The sequence below is a fragment of the Neofelis nebulosa genome, chromosome 9 (genome assembly GCF_028018385.1).
Source record: "Neofelis nebulosa isolate mNeoNeb1 chromosome 9, mNeoNeb1.pri, whole genome shotgun sequence".
Taxonomy (NCBI): Eukaryota; Metazoa; Chordata; class Mammalia; order Carnivora; family Felidae; genus Neofelis; species Neofelis nebulosa.
Genome location: NC_080790.1, coordinates 16,196,309 through 16,209,652, shown reverse-complemented (window position 1 = coordinate 16,209,652; position 13,344 = coordinate 16,196,309). Strand labels below are relative to the sequence as shown.

Genomic DNA, 13,344 nt, shown 5'->3' with positions numbered 1-13,344 from the left:
GTATTAGCCTCCTTCACCAAACTGAGTGAGTAAAACCACTTCCTATCCATCATTCAAAGAGTAGCCCTAATTCAATTACCATACTTTATAAACTTTACCACAGTGTCCATCAGATGAATTTACATAATTAAATTGTTTTAAGTGTTGTTTTCAAAGAAAATATATGAGGTTTTTACTTTAATTCTGGAATGTTTGCTACTACATATTTTCTTTACAATAGATGTTCTTCTATTTCATTAGACATAGGCTTTTCACTGAGACAGCTAAATTGGATTTCCTGATCAAAGCTGAAAGCAAATATATTTTAGCTTAGCAGTATCACAGGTCAAGATAATTAACTTTAAAAAATATTCTGGGGTCTTTTCATTAGGCCAAATGGATGTTTTAATTCCTCTCAGTTACCTAACTAGAAAAACAGTGCAGAGACAAAGGTCATTCCTGGTAGGTTATGTTATTTTGTTGCATACATTCTTGTAAAAATCAAAACAAAAAACAAACAAACAAAAACTTTCATTATCTTTCCTTTACTTGATCTATATGGAAATAGCTTTTTAAAACATGTACAATGATATGAAATGAACTTTTCAATGAACTGAAACATAAGCTTTATTACGGAATCAAATTTCTTCTCAAAATATTTTTAATCCAATCAGAATAATTTTTTGAATAAGACAAAATCAGACTCCTTTGTTACCTCTCCTCTCATTTATGTGTGTAGCTTAGAAAAATCTATTTATAGAAGGCAACTATAGCTTTACTAATTAACGGAAGTTTAGCCTAAAATGCAGCATGAAGGAGAAGTTGTGTGTGTGTGTGTGTGTGTGTGTGTGTGTGTGTGTACTCAGTATTAAGATTTAGGACAAAAGTTGATTGGATACAACACTAGAATATCATCTCTGGTTTAGAATTAAATCATTCAATGAAGGTTTTACTATGTTTTTCTAAAGAAACATATATATATAATCTGCCACTCTAAAAAGCTGTATTATTTTTTCTAAAAAAATACCTTCAGTTGTGGTTTTTACTTTGGTGAACTTAGTGTCACAGAAATAAGATGATCTGTTTGCAGACTAAATGGATAGTTATAATCATCAGTATAATGGCAACATCAAATGAACTGAAGCATTCTGTGGAGCCCTACTAGTGGCCCTGGGCCACCTGCCACCACAACAGCAGGACAACTTGGCTTCCAGTGCCCAAGCTCTACTTCAGACAACTATGTATGCATCTCCCCCAAACTTCCTGTTGTATCATTAATTGTGGGTTTACTTACCTCTGCATTGTCCCCCACTGCTGAGACCAGTGCTTTATGAGGCCTAATTTTCGGCCAGTCTCAGCAGAAGCTCTTAGACTGTCCCCGCGCCTGGAGTGATTTGTCCCAGTCTTATACCACTACCTCCCCGCCGGGCTCACCGGTGTCAGTGTGCTTCTGCCTCCACTTCTGGCCTCCATTGTGGCCAGACATCAGCTCTTGCACTGCTTCAAGGAAAGCAGCAGGTTTTTCCTCTCACCACCCCCCATCCCCCCAAAAAAAACCAACACCAGCTCAGTCCCTTCCCATTTCATTTAACAACCCTCGCTGACACCTGCCATGAACCAAATACTCAGATAAGCACTGGCAAGAGTAATAAATGAAATATAGCTCCTGCCTTTAAGTTAACTTCCAGCATGGAAGAATTTTAATACGTCACCATTAGGGCTGTCATGAGAATAACCACAGGACACGAGTAGTACCAATAAAGGAGAAATCAGTTCTACCTAAGTAAGGAAGGGAAAAGAAGACAAATGAATTCAGACATGAAGATGAGTTGGGATTTTTCCAGAAAGATGAAAAATCACATCAGTACAGGTAACTGAGGTCAGCAGAAGGCAGTGTTCCGTCGTATATTACGTGTACTTGGAAGCGCTTAGTGACGCTTAGTCTGGCCTGTGAGATGCAAGTCCCACTGGTCCCTCCAGCGCCGGCCCCCACTCCTTTTGTTCCATTAGCCACTCTCCTGCAACATGAAGGCCTGTAGTGACACTTGAACACTAAGCAGGTTCAGAAGATATGGTAGCAAATAAAATAGAGTATCGGACTCCTTGGCGAGTTTTTTTACACCTGTGTTTAGATTTGTAATGGAAAAAAAATAAACAACTCACACTCTCCGAAATCATTCTCTTTCCTTCATGTTTTTGTTTCCATTACTCCTACTTCTGGATATTTCCTTCACTGTGGTGCTTGAAACTCTGAATTCTGCTGGGTTTCCAGGAATGCTGTTGACAGTCATTGCCAAGAGAAATGTGTTTTCCCCTTAGGAAATTACATGTCCATTTGGTATTATTATTTCTGACCACTGTGTTGTGTTATGAGCATTTCTGAGGAATGAAAAAAAAATGGCTTCCTTGGAGCAATTACAGGAAAGGAAGCTGGTATGTTACTTTCTTAAAAAATAAAAAAAGTATACTTAGATGAGAAATTATCAGGAGGAAAAATGGAAAAAAAGGTAGGGTGAGATACATTCCCTGATAAAAACTTTACTTTTAGAAATATAAAATTCCTTACCAAGTTATTCAGATTTTTAAGTTGTTTCTAATTGAGGAATGACACTACAGAAAAGTGATTAAAACATAAATGTTTTTACTTCCCGTGAATTATCCCAAAGCAAACTCCCATATAACTCCCACTCATCTCAAGAGTCACCATTGCCTGGATCTCCGAAACCTCCCTAATGGCCCTGCACATCCAGAAATCCACTTCAGAGCTCATTCAGGTTGTTGGAAAAGTCTGGTTTGTGTGGCTTTATGACTGAGGTCCCCATTCTCTTGCTTACTGTGAGCCGGGGGTCCCTCTCAGCTCCTAGAGGTCACTTTCCATTCCTGTCTACATGCTTCATCTTCAAACCAGCAATGGTACCTCTAATCCTTTTAGCACTTTGAATCTCTAACTTCCTCTTCTCCCACCAGCCAGAGGAAGACTCAGATTTTGAAGGACTTATGTGATTAGGTTGGGCCCACCAGGATAATCACCCTTAAAGTCATCTCTGCTCTATAACGTAACCCAGTCATGGGGGTAATATGTCATCAGATTTACAGGTTCCACCCACACTCAAAAGGGAGTGGATTCCGGGAGGGCAAGGATTATTTGTTTCAATTTAGAATTCTGCCTGCCACAGACCACCTATTTTCTGCTGCTCTTCAATACTACCTCTGTCAGAAATCCAGTATCCACATATGTGTAGGATATATGGAAGAGTTTATGTAGAATCAACATTATTTCTTCCTTAAATATTTGGTAGAGTGGACTAATGAAGTCCTCGTGCCCTGGGGTTTTCTTTGTGAAAAGGCTTTAAATTACAAATTTAATTTCCATGATATAAGACTTTTCAGGTTATCTATTTTCAAGTAAGCTTAAAACTTTTGTCTTTGTTGTAGATTTTGTACGTTTTTATCTAAGTTGTTGAATTTCTTAGCATAAAGTTGTCCACAAAATTACCTTGATTATCTTTTTTGGCATCTGTAAAATCTATAGGATGTCACTTTTCTTTCCTGATATTTAGTAATGTTTTATGTCTTATGTCTTCCCACATGTTGTTTTTTCCTGATCAGTCTGGCTCAAGGTTCATCAGTTTTACTGAACTTATTCTTGGTGTCATTTATTTTCCCAACTGTTTTTCTGGCTTCTATTTAATTAATTTCTGCTATGAACATTCTTATTTATCCTGCCTACTTTGAAGTTAATTTTCTTTTTCTGGTTTCTTACAGTGGAACAGAGGTCATTTATTTGAGATCTTTTTCCATTTATAAACTGGGTTTTTGCTGCTTTATAAACTTCTCTCTAAATACTGCTGTGGTCATGTCACACAAATTTTGATATGTTGTGTTTTTCTTTTTATTCACTTCACAATGCTCTCTTATTTCCCTTTAGATTTCTTCTTTGACCCAGGGGTTATTTAGAAATGTGTTACTTCATTTCTAGATATTTGGAGATTTTCCAGATATCTTTCTGTTATTGATTTCTAATTTGGTTCCATTATGGCCAGAGAGTGTATTTTGTATGATTTTGTTTTAACGGACTGATACATGTTTTATGGACCAGGATATGGCTTAACTAGGGAATACTTAACTATGGATACTTAAAAAGAATGTATATTCTGTTCTCATTGGGTAGACTGTTCTATAGATGTCACTTTGGTCAGGTTGATTGATGGTGTCCTTTTCTGTATCTTTACTGATTTTCCTCTCTAACTGTTCTGTCAGTTATTAGAAGATATCAGGGTGCCTGGGTGGCCCAATCAGTTAAGCATCCGACTCTCAGTTTCAGCTCAAGTCATGGTCTCACAGTTTGTAAGTTAGAGACCCCCATCAGCCTCTGCACTGACAGTGTGGAGCCTATTTGGGATTCTCTCCCTCTCCCTCTCTCTCTGCCCCTCCCTGCTCATGCTCGCTCTCTCGCCTCTCTCTCAAAATAAATAAACTTAAAAAAATTAATTATTAGAAGATGAGTATTGAAATCTCTGACTATATTTGTGGATTTGTCAGTTCCTTTTTGAATTTCTGTTAGTTTTTACTTCACATACTTGAAGTTCAAACATACCAGGTGTATAAACATTTAGGACTTTTATTTATTCCTGATGAATTGACACTTTATCACTACACAATCACCCTCTTTATCTCTGGTAGTATTATTGGCTCTGAAATCCATTTTGTCTGATATTAATATAGTCATTCTACTTTTCTTTTGACTAATGTTAGCATGATTTATTTCTGTTTTTTAACTTTTAGTTTATTTATGTCTTTATATTAAGATCCATTTCTTACAGGCAGCAAATAGTTGAATCTTGGTTTCTTACCTACTTTGCCTTTTGATTTGAATGTTGAGACAATTTGTATTTAATGTAGTTGTGAATAGAGCTGGGCTTAAATCTGTAATCTTGATATATATTTTCTATTTGTCTCCTATGTTCTTTGTTCCAATTTTGCTTTTTTCTACCTTCCTATGAGTTAATTGGATATTTTATGCTTTCATTTTATCTCCTGCATTGGCTTATTAGTCATTCTTTGTTTTGCTGTTTCAGTGGTTGCTTTAGGATTTACAATCAACATTTTTAACTTTTACAGTCTTCAAATGACTTACCATTGAAGTATACCATAAGAAACTTAACAACAGTAAGCCTTTTCTCCCTCCTAGCATTTGTGATATTGTTGTCATATATTTTACTTCTTTGATATGGTATTACTATTTTCTCTTTAAACAGTCAGTTGTCTTACAAAGAGATATAAATAAAAATTGTATTTTAAATTTACCCACATAATAACTATTTCTCTTTTTTTTAAGGAGAGAGAGAATCCCAAGTAGGCTCTGCGTCTCCAGCACAGAGCCTGACATGGGGCTTGAACTCATGAACCCTGAGATCATGATCTGAGCCAAAATCAAGAGTCAGACGCTTAACCAACTGAGCCACCCAGGCGCCCCATCTGATGTCCTTGTGCAGATACAATCTCCATCAGATATCATCTTTTTGCTTCAAGTATTTCTCGTAACATTTCTTTTACTTCCACTGGTAGTTAATTCTTTCAGTTTTTGTATGTCTGAAAGCTATTTTCATTAACTATAAAATTCTAGATTGGCAGGCTTTTTTTTTCTTTCATTACTTTAAAAGTATTCCTCCACTGTCTCCTAGTTACATCATTTCAAGAAGAAATCTGCTGTCATTTTAAGTTTTGGTTCCTCCGTAAGTAAGATGGTTGACCCTTAAACAATGTGGGGAATAGGGGCGCCAACCCCCCATGCAGTCAAAAATCTGTGTATAACTTTTGACTCCCCAAACACTTAACTATTAATAGCCTGTTGAGCAGAAGCCTTACAGATAACATAAACAGTTAACACATATTTTGTGTATTATATGTATTATATACTCTATTCTTACAATAAAGTAAGAGAAAAAAAATCATAAGGAAGAGAAAATATATTTACAGTACGGTCCTGTATTTATCAAAAAGAATCCATGTTTAAGTGGACCCACACAATTCAAACCCATGTTGATGAAGGATCAACTGTGTATCATTTTTCTCTACTTTTAAGATTTTCTCTTTATACTAGTTTGAAGCAATTCCTTAGGTACTTTAATATAGTTTTCTTCATGGTTCTTGTGCTTTGGGATTCTTTGAGCTTCTTGGATTTGTAGGTTTATGGTTTTAATATTTTAATATTTTTTCAGATATTTTTTTCTGTGCTTCCCTCCTTCAAAGACTCCAATCACATGGTGTATGATGCCACTCTGAAGTTCACTTGTGGTTCACTGATGTTCTGTTCTTGCCCCTGTCCCCCTCTCCCCCACTTTCTTTTTCTGTGTGTTTCCCTTTGGATAGTTTCTATTGCTGTCTTCAATTCACTAATTTTTTTTAATGATGTCTGCTCTGCTATTATCCCATCTAGTGTATTTTTCATCTCTAGAAGTTTGATATGAGTCTTTCTTATATCTTCCATAATTCTATTTAACACGTTCAATATTTCTCACTTCTCAAATATATGGTATAGGTTATAGAACTTTCAATATCTGCAAATACCAATTTTTTAAAAATAGGTTAATTTTGATGTAATTAAAATGCCATAAAACTCACTCCTTTAAAGTGCACAATTCAGTGTTGTTGTTGTTTTTTTAGTATATTCTCAGAGTAGTGCAACCATGACAACTATGTGACTTTAGAATATTTTCATCACCTCAGAAGAATCCCCATGCCCATCACTCACCATTTCCCCCTTACCCCAGTCCCTGACAACCACTAATCTATTTTCTCAATGTATTTCTCAATGTATTTCTCAATATATAACGGACATTTAATTATAAAAGGAATTGTACAATATAATAATATATATACAATATACAATATAATACAATACAACATTATATACAATATTGTATACAATATATATTGTATACAATATACAGTATAATAATATAATTGTATACAATATATATTGTATATTATATACAATATAATAATAGCCTTTTGTGACTTGCTTCTTTCATTTAGCATGATGTGTCCACGGTTCATTCATGTTGTAGCATGTATTAGTACTTCATTATTGCTCAGTAATATTCCATTGTATGGCAGTATCATATGTTTCTTTTCCATTTCTCATTTGATGGCCATGCACATTGTTTCTACTTTTGGGCTATCACAAACAATGCTGCTATACATATTCCCACAAAGTTTTGTGTGGACCTCTGTTTTCAGGTCTCTTGGGTTTATTTACACCTACAATTGGAATGGCTAGATAGATGCAGTAACTCCATATTTAACATTCTGAGAAACTGTCCAACTGTTTCCACGGTGCCTGTACCAATTTACAGTGCTACCCACAATGTATGAGGGTTTCAGTTTCTCTGCATCCCTGTCCACACTGACTTTCATTTGTCTTTTTTCCTGTAGCATCCTGGTAGGTGTGATGTGGAATCACATAGTTTTGATTGCATTTCATTGATGGCTAATGATGTTGAGCATCTTTTTACATGCTTATTGGCCATTTGTACATCTTCTTTAGAGTAATGCCTGTTTAAATCCTTTGCCCATTTTTAATCAAGTTTTTGTCTTTTTACTGTTAAATTGTAAGAGTTCTTTATATATTCTGGATACTAGATCCTTATTAGATGTACAGTTTTCTTTCATTCTATGGCTTATCTTTTCACTTTTCTTGACAGTGTCCTTTAAAGCACAGTGTTAATTTTTATGAAAACCAGTTTATTTTCCCTTTTCTCACTTGTGCTTTTAATGTCATATCTTAGAACTCATTACCTAATCTGAGATCATAAAGATTTATTGCTATGTTTCCTTGTAAGAGTTTTATACATTTAGTTGTTAAATTTAGGACTGTGATCCATTTTTAATTAATTTTTGTGTATGGTATGAGATAATGGTCCAACTCATTCTTTTGCATTGTGTATATCCAGTTTTCCCAGCACCATTTCTTGAATGTTTACCAATTTTATTATCTTTGTCACTTTTGGGTCAGTTTTTATTAATTTTTTCCTTATCTTGGGTTGTATTTTCCTGCCTTGCATACTTGATAACTTTTTATGGGATGCTTTACATTGTTAATTTTACTTTGTTGGATGCTGGGTATTTTTGTATTTATGTATATGTTCTTAAGCTTTGCTATGGGACAGTTATGTTAATTGGAAATAGTTTGATCCTTTCTGTTCTTGCTTTTAGGCTTTATTAGTTGCTTACAGAACAGCATTTAGTTTAGGGCTAATTTTACCCCTCTACCAAGGCAAAAAACCTTTCCAAGTTCTTTAGTTGATACACCTTTTTTTAATGTTTATTTTATTTTAATTTTTGAGAGAGAGAGAGAGAGCATAAGCAGGGGAGGGGCAGAGACAGAGGGGACACAGAATCTGAAGCAGGCTCCAAACTCTGAGCTGTCAGCACAGAGCCCAACACAGCCTCACAAACGGTGAGATCATGACCTGAGCCAAAGTCGGGCACGGAACCGACTGAGCCACCCAGGTGCCCCGATACACCATTAATTACAAGACTTTTCTGCTAGGCTGGTAGGAACAGTAACTACTTCCAGTTTGGACACTGTTCCATCTAAATCCTTTCAAGTGGTTCTTTCCCCAGCTTCTGGTGGTGTCTCACATGATAGTGCCAATCAGTACATAGCTGGAGCTGAAGAGGAACCCTCTGCAGACTCTGGAGCCCCTCCTTCAGTAGCTCTCCCCCCCTCCACTACTCTGCCCTACAAAACTACCACACTGACCTCCCCATACCACCTCTGCCTTGTTTGAAAATGTGCCCAGAATTTGTTTTAATCAGCTGTGGCAAAATGACAGACATGGAGAACAACTGCCTTTGGAATAAGAGTTTATTACCCACAGCTCCTAAGAGGAGACAGGGTAGAAGGAAGGCATGAGGAAGGTTCAGGGATGCTAAGAGTCACCTTATTGGAAGGAAAGATTATAGACACTGATTAATTCTAGAGCGCAGTAGGAAAAAAATACGTCTTACAAAATTTTAGGTACAGCTAACCATTCAGTGAATAAAAACAGAATTTATGCGTTCAGACTATTAGTGAAAAGAAATTTTTAAAAGATAGTAAAGGGGCGCCTGGTGGCTCATTCAGAAGAGCATGCAACTCTTGACCTTGAGGTTGTGAGTTCAAGCCCCACACTGGGTGTGGAGATTACTAAAATGAATAAATAAATTTTAAATAGATAAATAGGAAAAGAAAACTCATCGTTCACACGAAAGGGTGTGGAAAGAAGAGTTAGAAATCACAAGAAAGTGAAGCATATACAAAACAGGATGACAGGAGTCAGACCAAATATCTTTTAGATCAATAGATGTGACTATGTTAAGTCCTTTATTTAAGAGATACTTTCAAATTATGTTTTTAAAGAAGCCTATGATTTAAAGAGACATACTTAAAACAAAATGAGAAAAGATTGAAAATAAAGAAAAGGACACATATACCAGGCAGTGATGACAAAAAAAAAGCCAAGTGACAATAATACCAATCAAATGAAAAGGAACACGGCATTGAATGAAAGTTTTCATAGTAGTACAAGAAAGCCGCATAAATTCATGTTGTCTCTTGTTTTCTTCTTTCTCGGGTGTGTGACATCTTGAAAGGGAGAGGGTCAGTTTTGCTCATTATGCAGTCAGTACAATGGGACTAACCCTCATTAAAAACGTTTAGCCTTTAGGGGCGCCTGGGTGGCGCAGGCGGTTAAGCATCCGACTTCAGCCAGGTCACGATCTCGCGGTCTGTGAGTTCGAGCCCCGCGTCAGGCTCTGGGCTGATGGCTCGGAGCCTGGAGCCTGTTTCCGATTCTGTGTCCCCCTCTCTCTCTGCCCCTCCCCCGTTCATGCTCTGTCTCTCTCTGTCCCAAAAATAAATAAAAAACGTTGGAAAAAAAAATTAAAAAAAAAAAAAACGTTTAGCCTTTAAATTGACTTTAAACCCTTTTTTTTTACATTTATTTATTTTTGAGAGACAGAATGTGAGCAGGGGAGGGGCAGAGAGAGAGAGGAGAGGGAGACACAGAATCCGAAGCAGGCTTCAGGCTCCAGGCTATCAGAACACAGCCTGACGTGGGGCTCAAACCCACGAACCGTAAGATCATGACCTGAGCCGAAGTCAGACACTTTACCAACTGAGCCACCCAGGCGCCCCTTGACTTTAAACCCTTTTAGTTGTATCTTTAATATAAAAAAAAAAAAAAAAAAAAAAGGTCAAGATAGTTTCACATTAGTAACTGCATGCAGTTTCCCTGGTATACATGATTTATCTGTGAAAGTCTGTGCTTCTAATCCTTAAATCATAAAAACACACTGATCAGGTGCACTACACGCCATCTACTGAGGTGTCTGACATTAGGCCATCGTACTGCTGTGTGTTGCTATTGAGAAAGGCAGGTGAGAAGAGCAGGTTCTTTTGGGGGACATGCTCTTGCTTCCGGAGGCCATGCACACTGCCTGACTCACACGCCTCTCTTGGCCTAGTGATATCTCACATCAGGTAGTGCTTGCTGAAAGGAAAAGGGGGAACAGGAATAAAATACAGTGCATTTGACTTGTGTGTTTGTTCTGCATATTCCAAGTGTTTGACTCTTTTTTTTTTTTTTAATATAGCTAATGTTGTCTACCTTGGAGGCCAAGAAATGATGAAAGTGGTGGAGAGAGACAACGAAACCATAAGGGCACATTTATCTAAGGTAATCACTTTAATGCTGCAAAGCAGTAAGTAGATGGGCAGCAAAGTTTACTGAGCATGAAGGGCTAGAACTGGTTAGAGTCTGTAAGACCTCAAGGGTTTGTAGATTTCATACAGAGTTCTACTTCTAGTTAAAATATGGCAGTTCTAAAAGTTGCGTAGGAAGGAAGTAAAGCTGACTACATACTTAAATATATACTTAAATATAGTTTACCACCTGTTTTTGTTAGGGTTTTTTTTTTTCATAATCAATGCTTCTCTCTAGGGCCTTATTCTGAGAAGACTCTCAATAATATTTATAGAATAAATGAGTTATATTAACATGTGAGTAAAACACTGGAGAAGAACTGACATCACTATGACCTGTTGACTCAGCTTGTCTTTCTTTACTCCCCAGTGCATTAGAGTAGGAGTGTCCAGCTTTTACACCAAGACCAGATTTCTATACAAGCAGATGCAGAAAGGCCAAGATTGAAATATTTAGTACTTGGGAGTTACTGCTGCAAATTAGCTAGAGTCTTACACGAACACATTTGGAAGCACCAGACCCTGAAACTGTGAGGGTGCCATGGTTTAGAATATGTCTCAGTACCCTAGAATTTAGGTGGCCCTGGTACTCCCATGGCATCACTTGTCTGTCTGTTCATCCTGAATAGGATAGAGCTGCACTGTCTAAATAGGATAGCTGCCAGCCACATGTGGTTTCTTGTGGCTGGTCTGAAAGGAGATGTGCAATGAGGGTAACATACACATTGGATTTCAGAAACTTAGTACTCAAAAGGGGTACATGTTGAAATGATAATATTTTAGACCACTGAATTAATAAATAACATAGATTATTAAAAGTAATTTCATCCATTCCTTTATGCTTTTTAGTATAGTTACTAAAAAATTTTAAATTACATTGTGCCTTTATGTTTCTGTTGGGCTGTGCTAACCCAGAGCTTTATAGTCAGTGCTGAACTGTGGCATCTGCTGGGTATAATGCAGCGCCCTTACTGAGTGGCCAGCATACAGGGCCCGGGAGCCTACAGTCTACAAGTAAAATTTTAGATACCCCACCCCAGGTTTAGAATGTCTTTATAAGCTTTGAGACTTTGACTTAAACTTGCCACAGTGTTAATTCGTATTTCTAGAACCTCCCAATACACTTATCTTAAAGCATGAAATGTACATATGTTCTTTCAAAAATATTCTCAGAGTATTGATCTATAGTAGCTTCACTCAGAGAGAAGACTTTTGAAAATCTGTGTTTATCCTAACAGCCACAGTGGTCATCTTTTTCTAAAATAGCATTTGGCTAGAGACTGAAATTTTGAAGCCAGAAGGAAACCCTCACTAGCTGAATGGAGGAGGTTGGGGCCTCAGAAGGACACTCTCTCCAGGCCTTTCAGCTGTTTCCAGTCATTGAAGGATGTAAAAATTCAAGAAAAACAGTATTTTATTTTTCAGCTAGATTATAAGTGAATTTGTTTCAAAAAAGCATTTAAGTTCTCAAGGCTAGAAGTTCATAAAAACAACTCAATTCCCAGTTAATAATAAGACTGGCAGAAGCTCACTTCCAAAATTCACACTTGCTGAATGACTAGACCCGTCATGTGTCGAAGCCCATCTTACCACCTGTGTAAGCCAGCTGCTGTAAAATACTCATCATTTCGGGATTCTGTTTGTATGTTGTTCTCAGAAAGAGGTCAAAAGAAGGTGCTATCTTATTCCTGTCCTAAGTTAAATCCATATGCAAGTGTAATCATTCCCAGATCGAAGTCTGCTTACGGTAACTGTGGGAGCACTGTAAGTTTCCTGAAACTTTCAGGAGAGAAATACGGGAGTATAATGGTAGATGGCAGGCATTTCAAGGTTAATATTAACACAGTCACAAGAATAAACTTTTCCAACTACAGAAAACTGTTTTGTTTTGTTTTTAAGATAGCATTAAATGTACTTGTGGAATTTTGGAAAGTAAAGCATTGTTTAGTTTAATGATGCAAAACTACCTTGCAGTTCATTGATTATCATTTGTACCGGCTAAGTTTGATCTCTCCACTAGAATAATATAGTTGCAATTCCTAAGTGAAACGAGGTACAGAGAGACAGGAAGTTTATTGCAACTTTTTTTCTGTAATGAAAAAAGAGGAAACATGCTGTAATTTAATATTGGTAAAAGTTGAATCAACATATGTTTCAGTCTTGCTTGAGAAAATAAGGAAACTTGAAAGGGTACATACTTTTAGGAAGATGGTGGGCAATGCCTCTTGCCTTCCAAACAACCCTGATAAGTAGTTCAGCTTGAAAACCGATTTCCAAGACTAGACATATCCCTTTTTAGATACTCTAGTCAAGGATACCCAGTCCCATTTCAGCCCAAACATATATGTTCAAAAACTTCATACCTATCCAGGGCTTCCCTTCCAGCCCTTCCAGGGCTACCTTCCAGTGTGAAGACTTTTGAGCCATATATTTTGTTACAAAGATCTTATAGTGTGTCTCAAATATTCCACTAATTTAAGACAGTTCTAAAAAACGCATCTTTGTGCCATCCAGTCAGGAAGCCACAAGAAAGTTAGTCTAAAAATAGTCTCTCTGCTACATCATGTGGATGGCTTTTGGATTCTTTCTCATCTTCTAGAAAACTATCATCACCA

The 13,344-nt window shown here is 36.9% G+C and overlaps 1 protein-coding gene across 3 annotated transcripts in view; it reads left to right on the top strand.

Annotated features, from left to right (window-relative positions):
• The window catches only part of LDAH (lipid droplet associated hydrolase), a 111,696-nt gene that overhangs the window by 81,802 nt on the left and 16,550 nt on the right, over positions 1-13,344 (top strand). For all 3 annotated transcript variants that reach the window (XM_058682640.1, XM_058682638.1, XM_058682639.1), the window contains one exon: positions 10,621-10,703. In XM_058682640.1, coding sequence (XP_058538623.1) covers positions 10,621-10,703 — 83 coding nt within the window. The remainder of the gene's footprint in view (positions 1-10,620; positions 10,704-13,344) is intronic.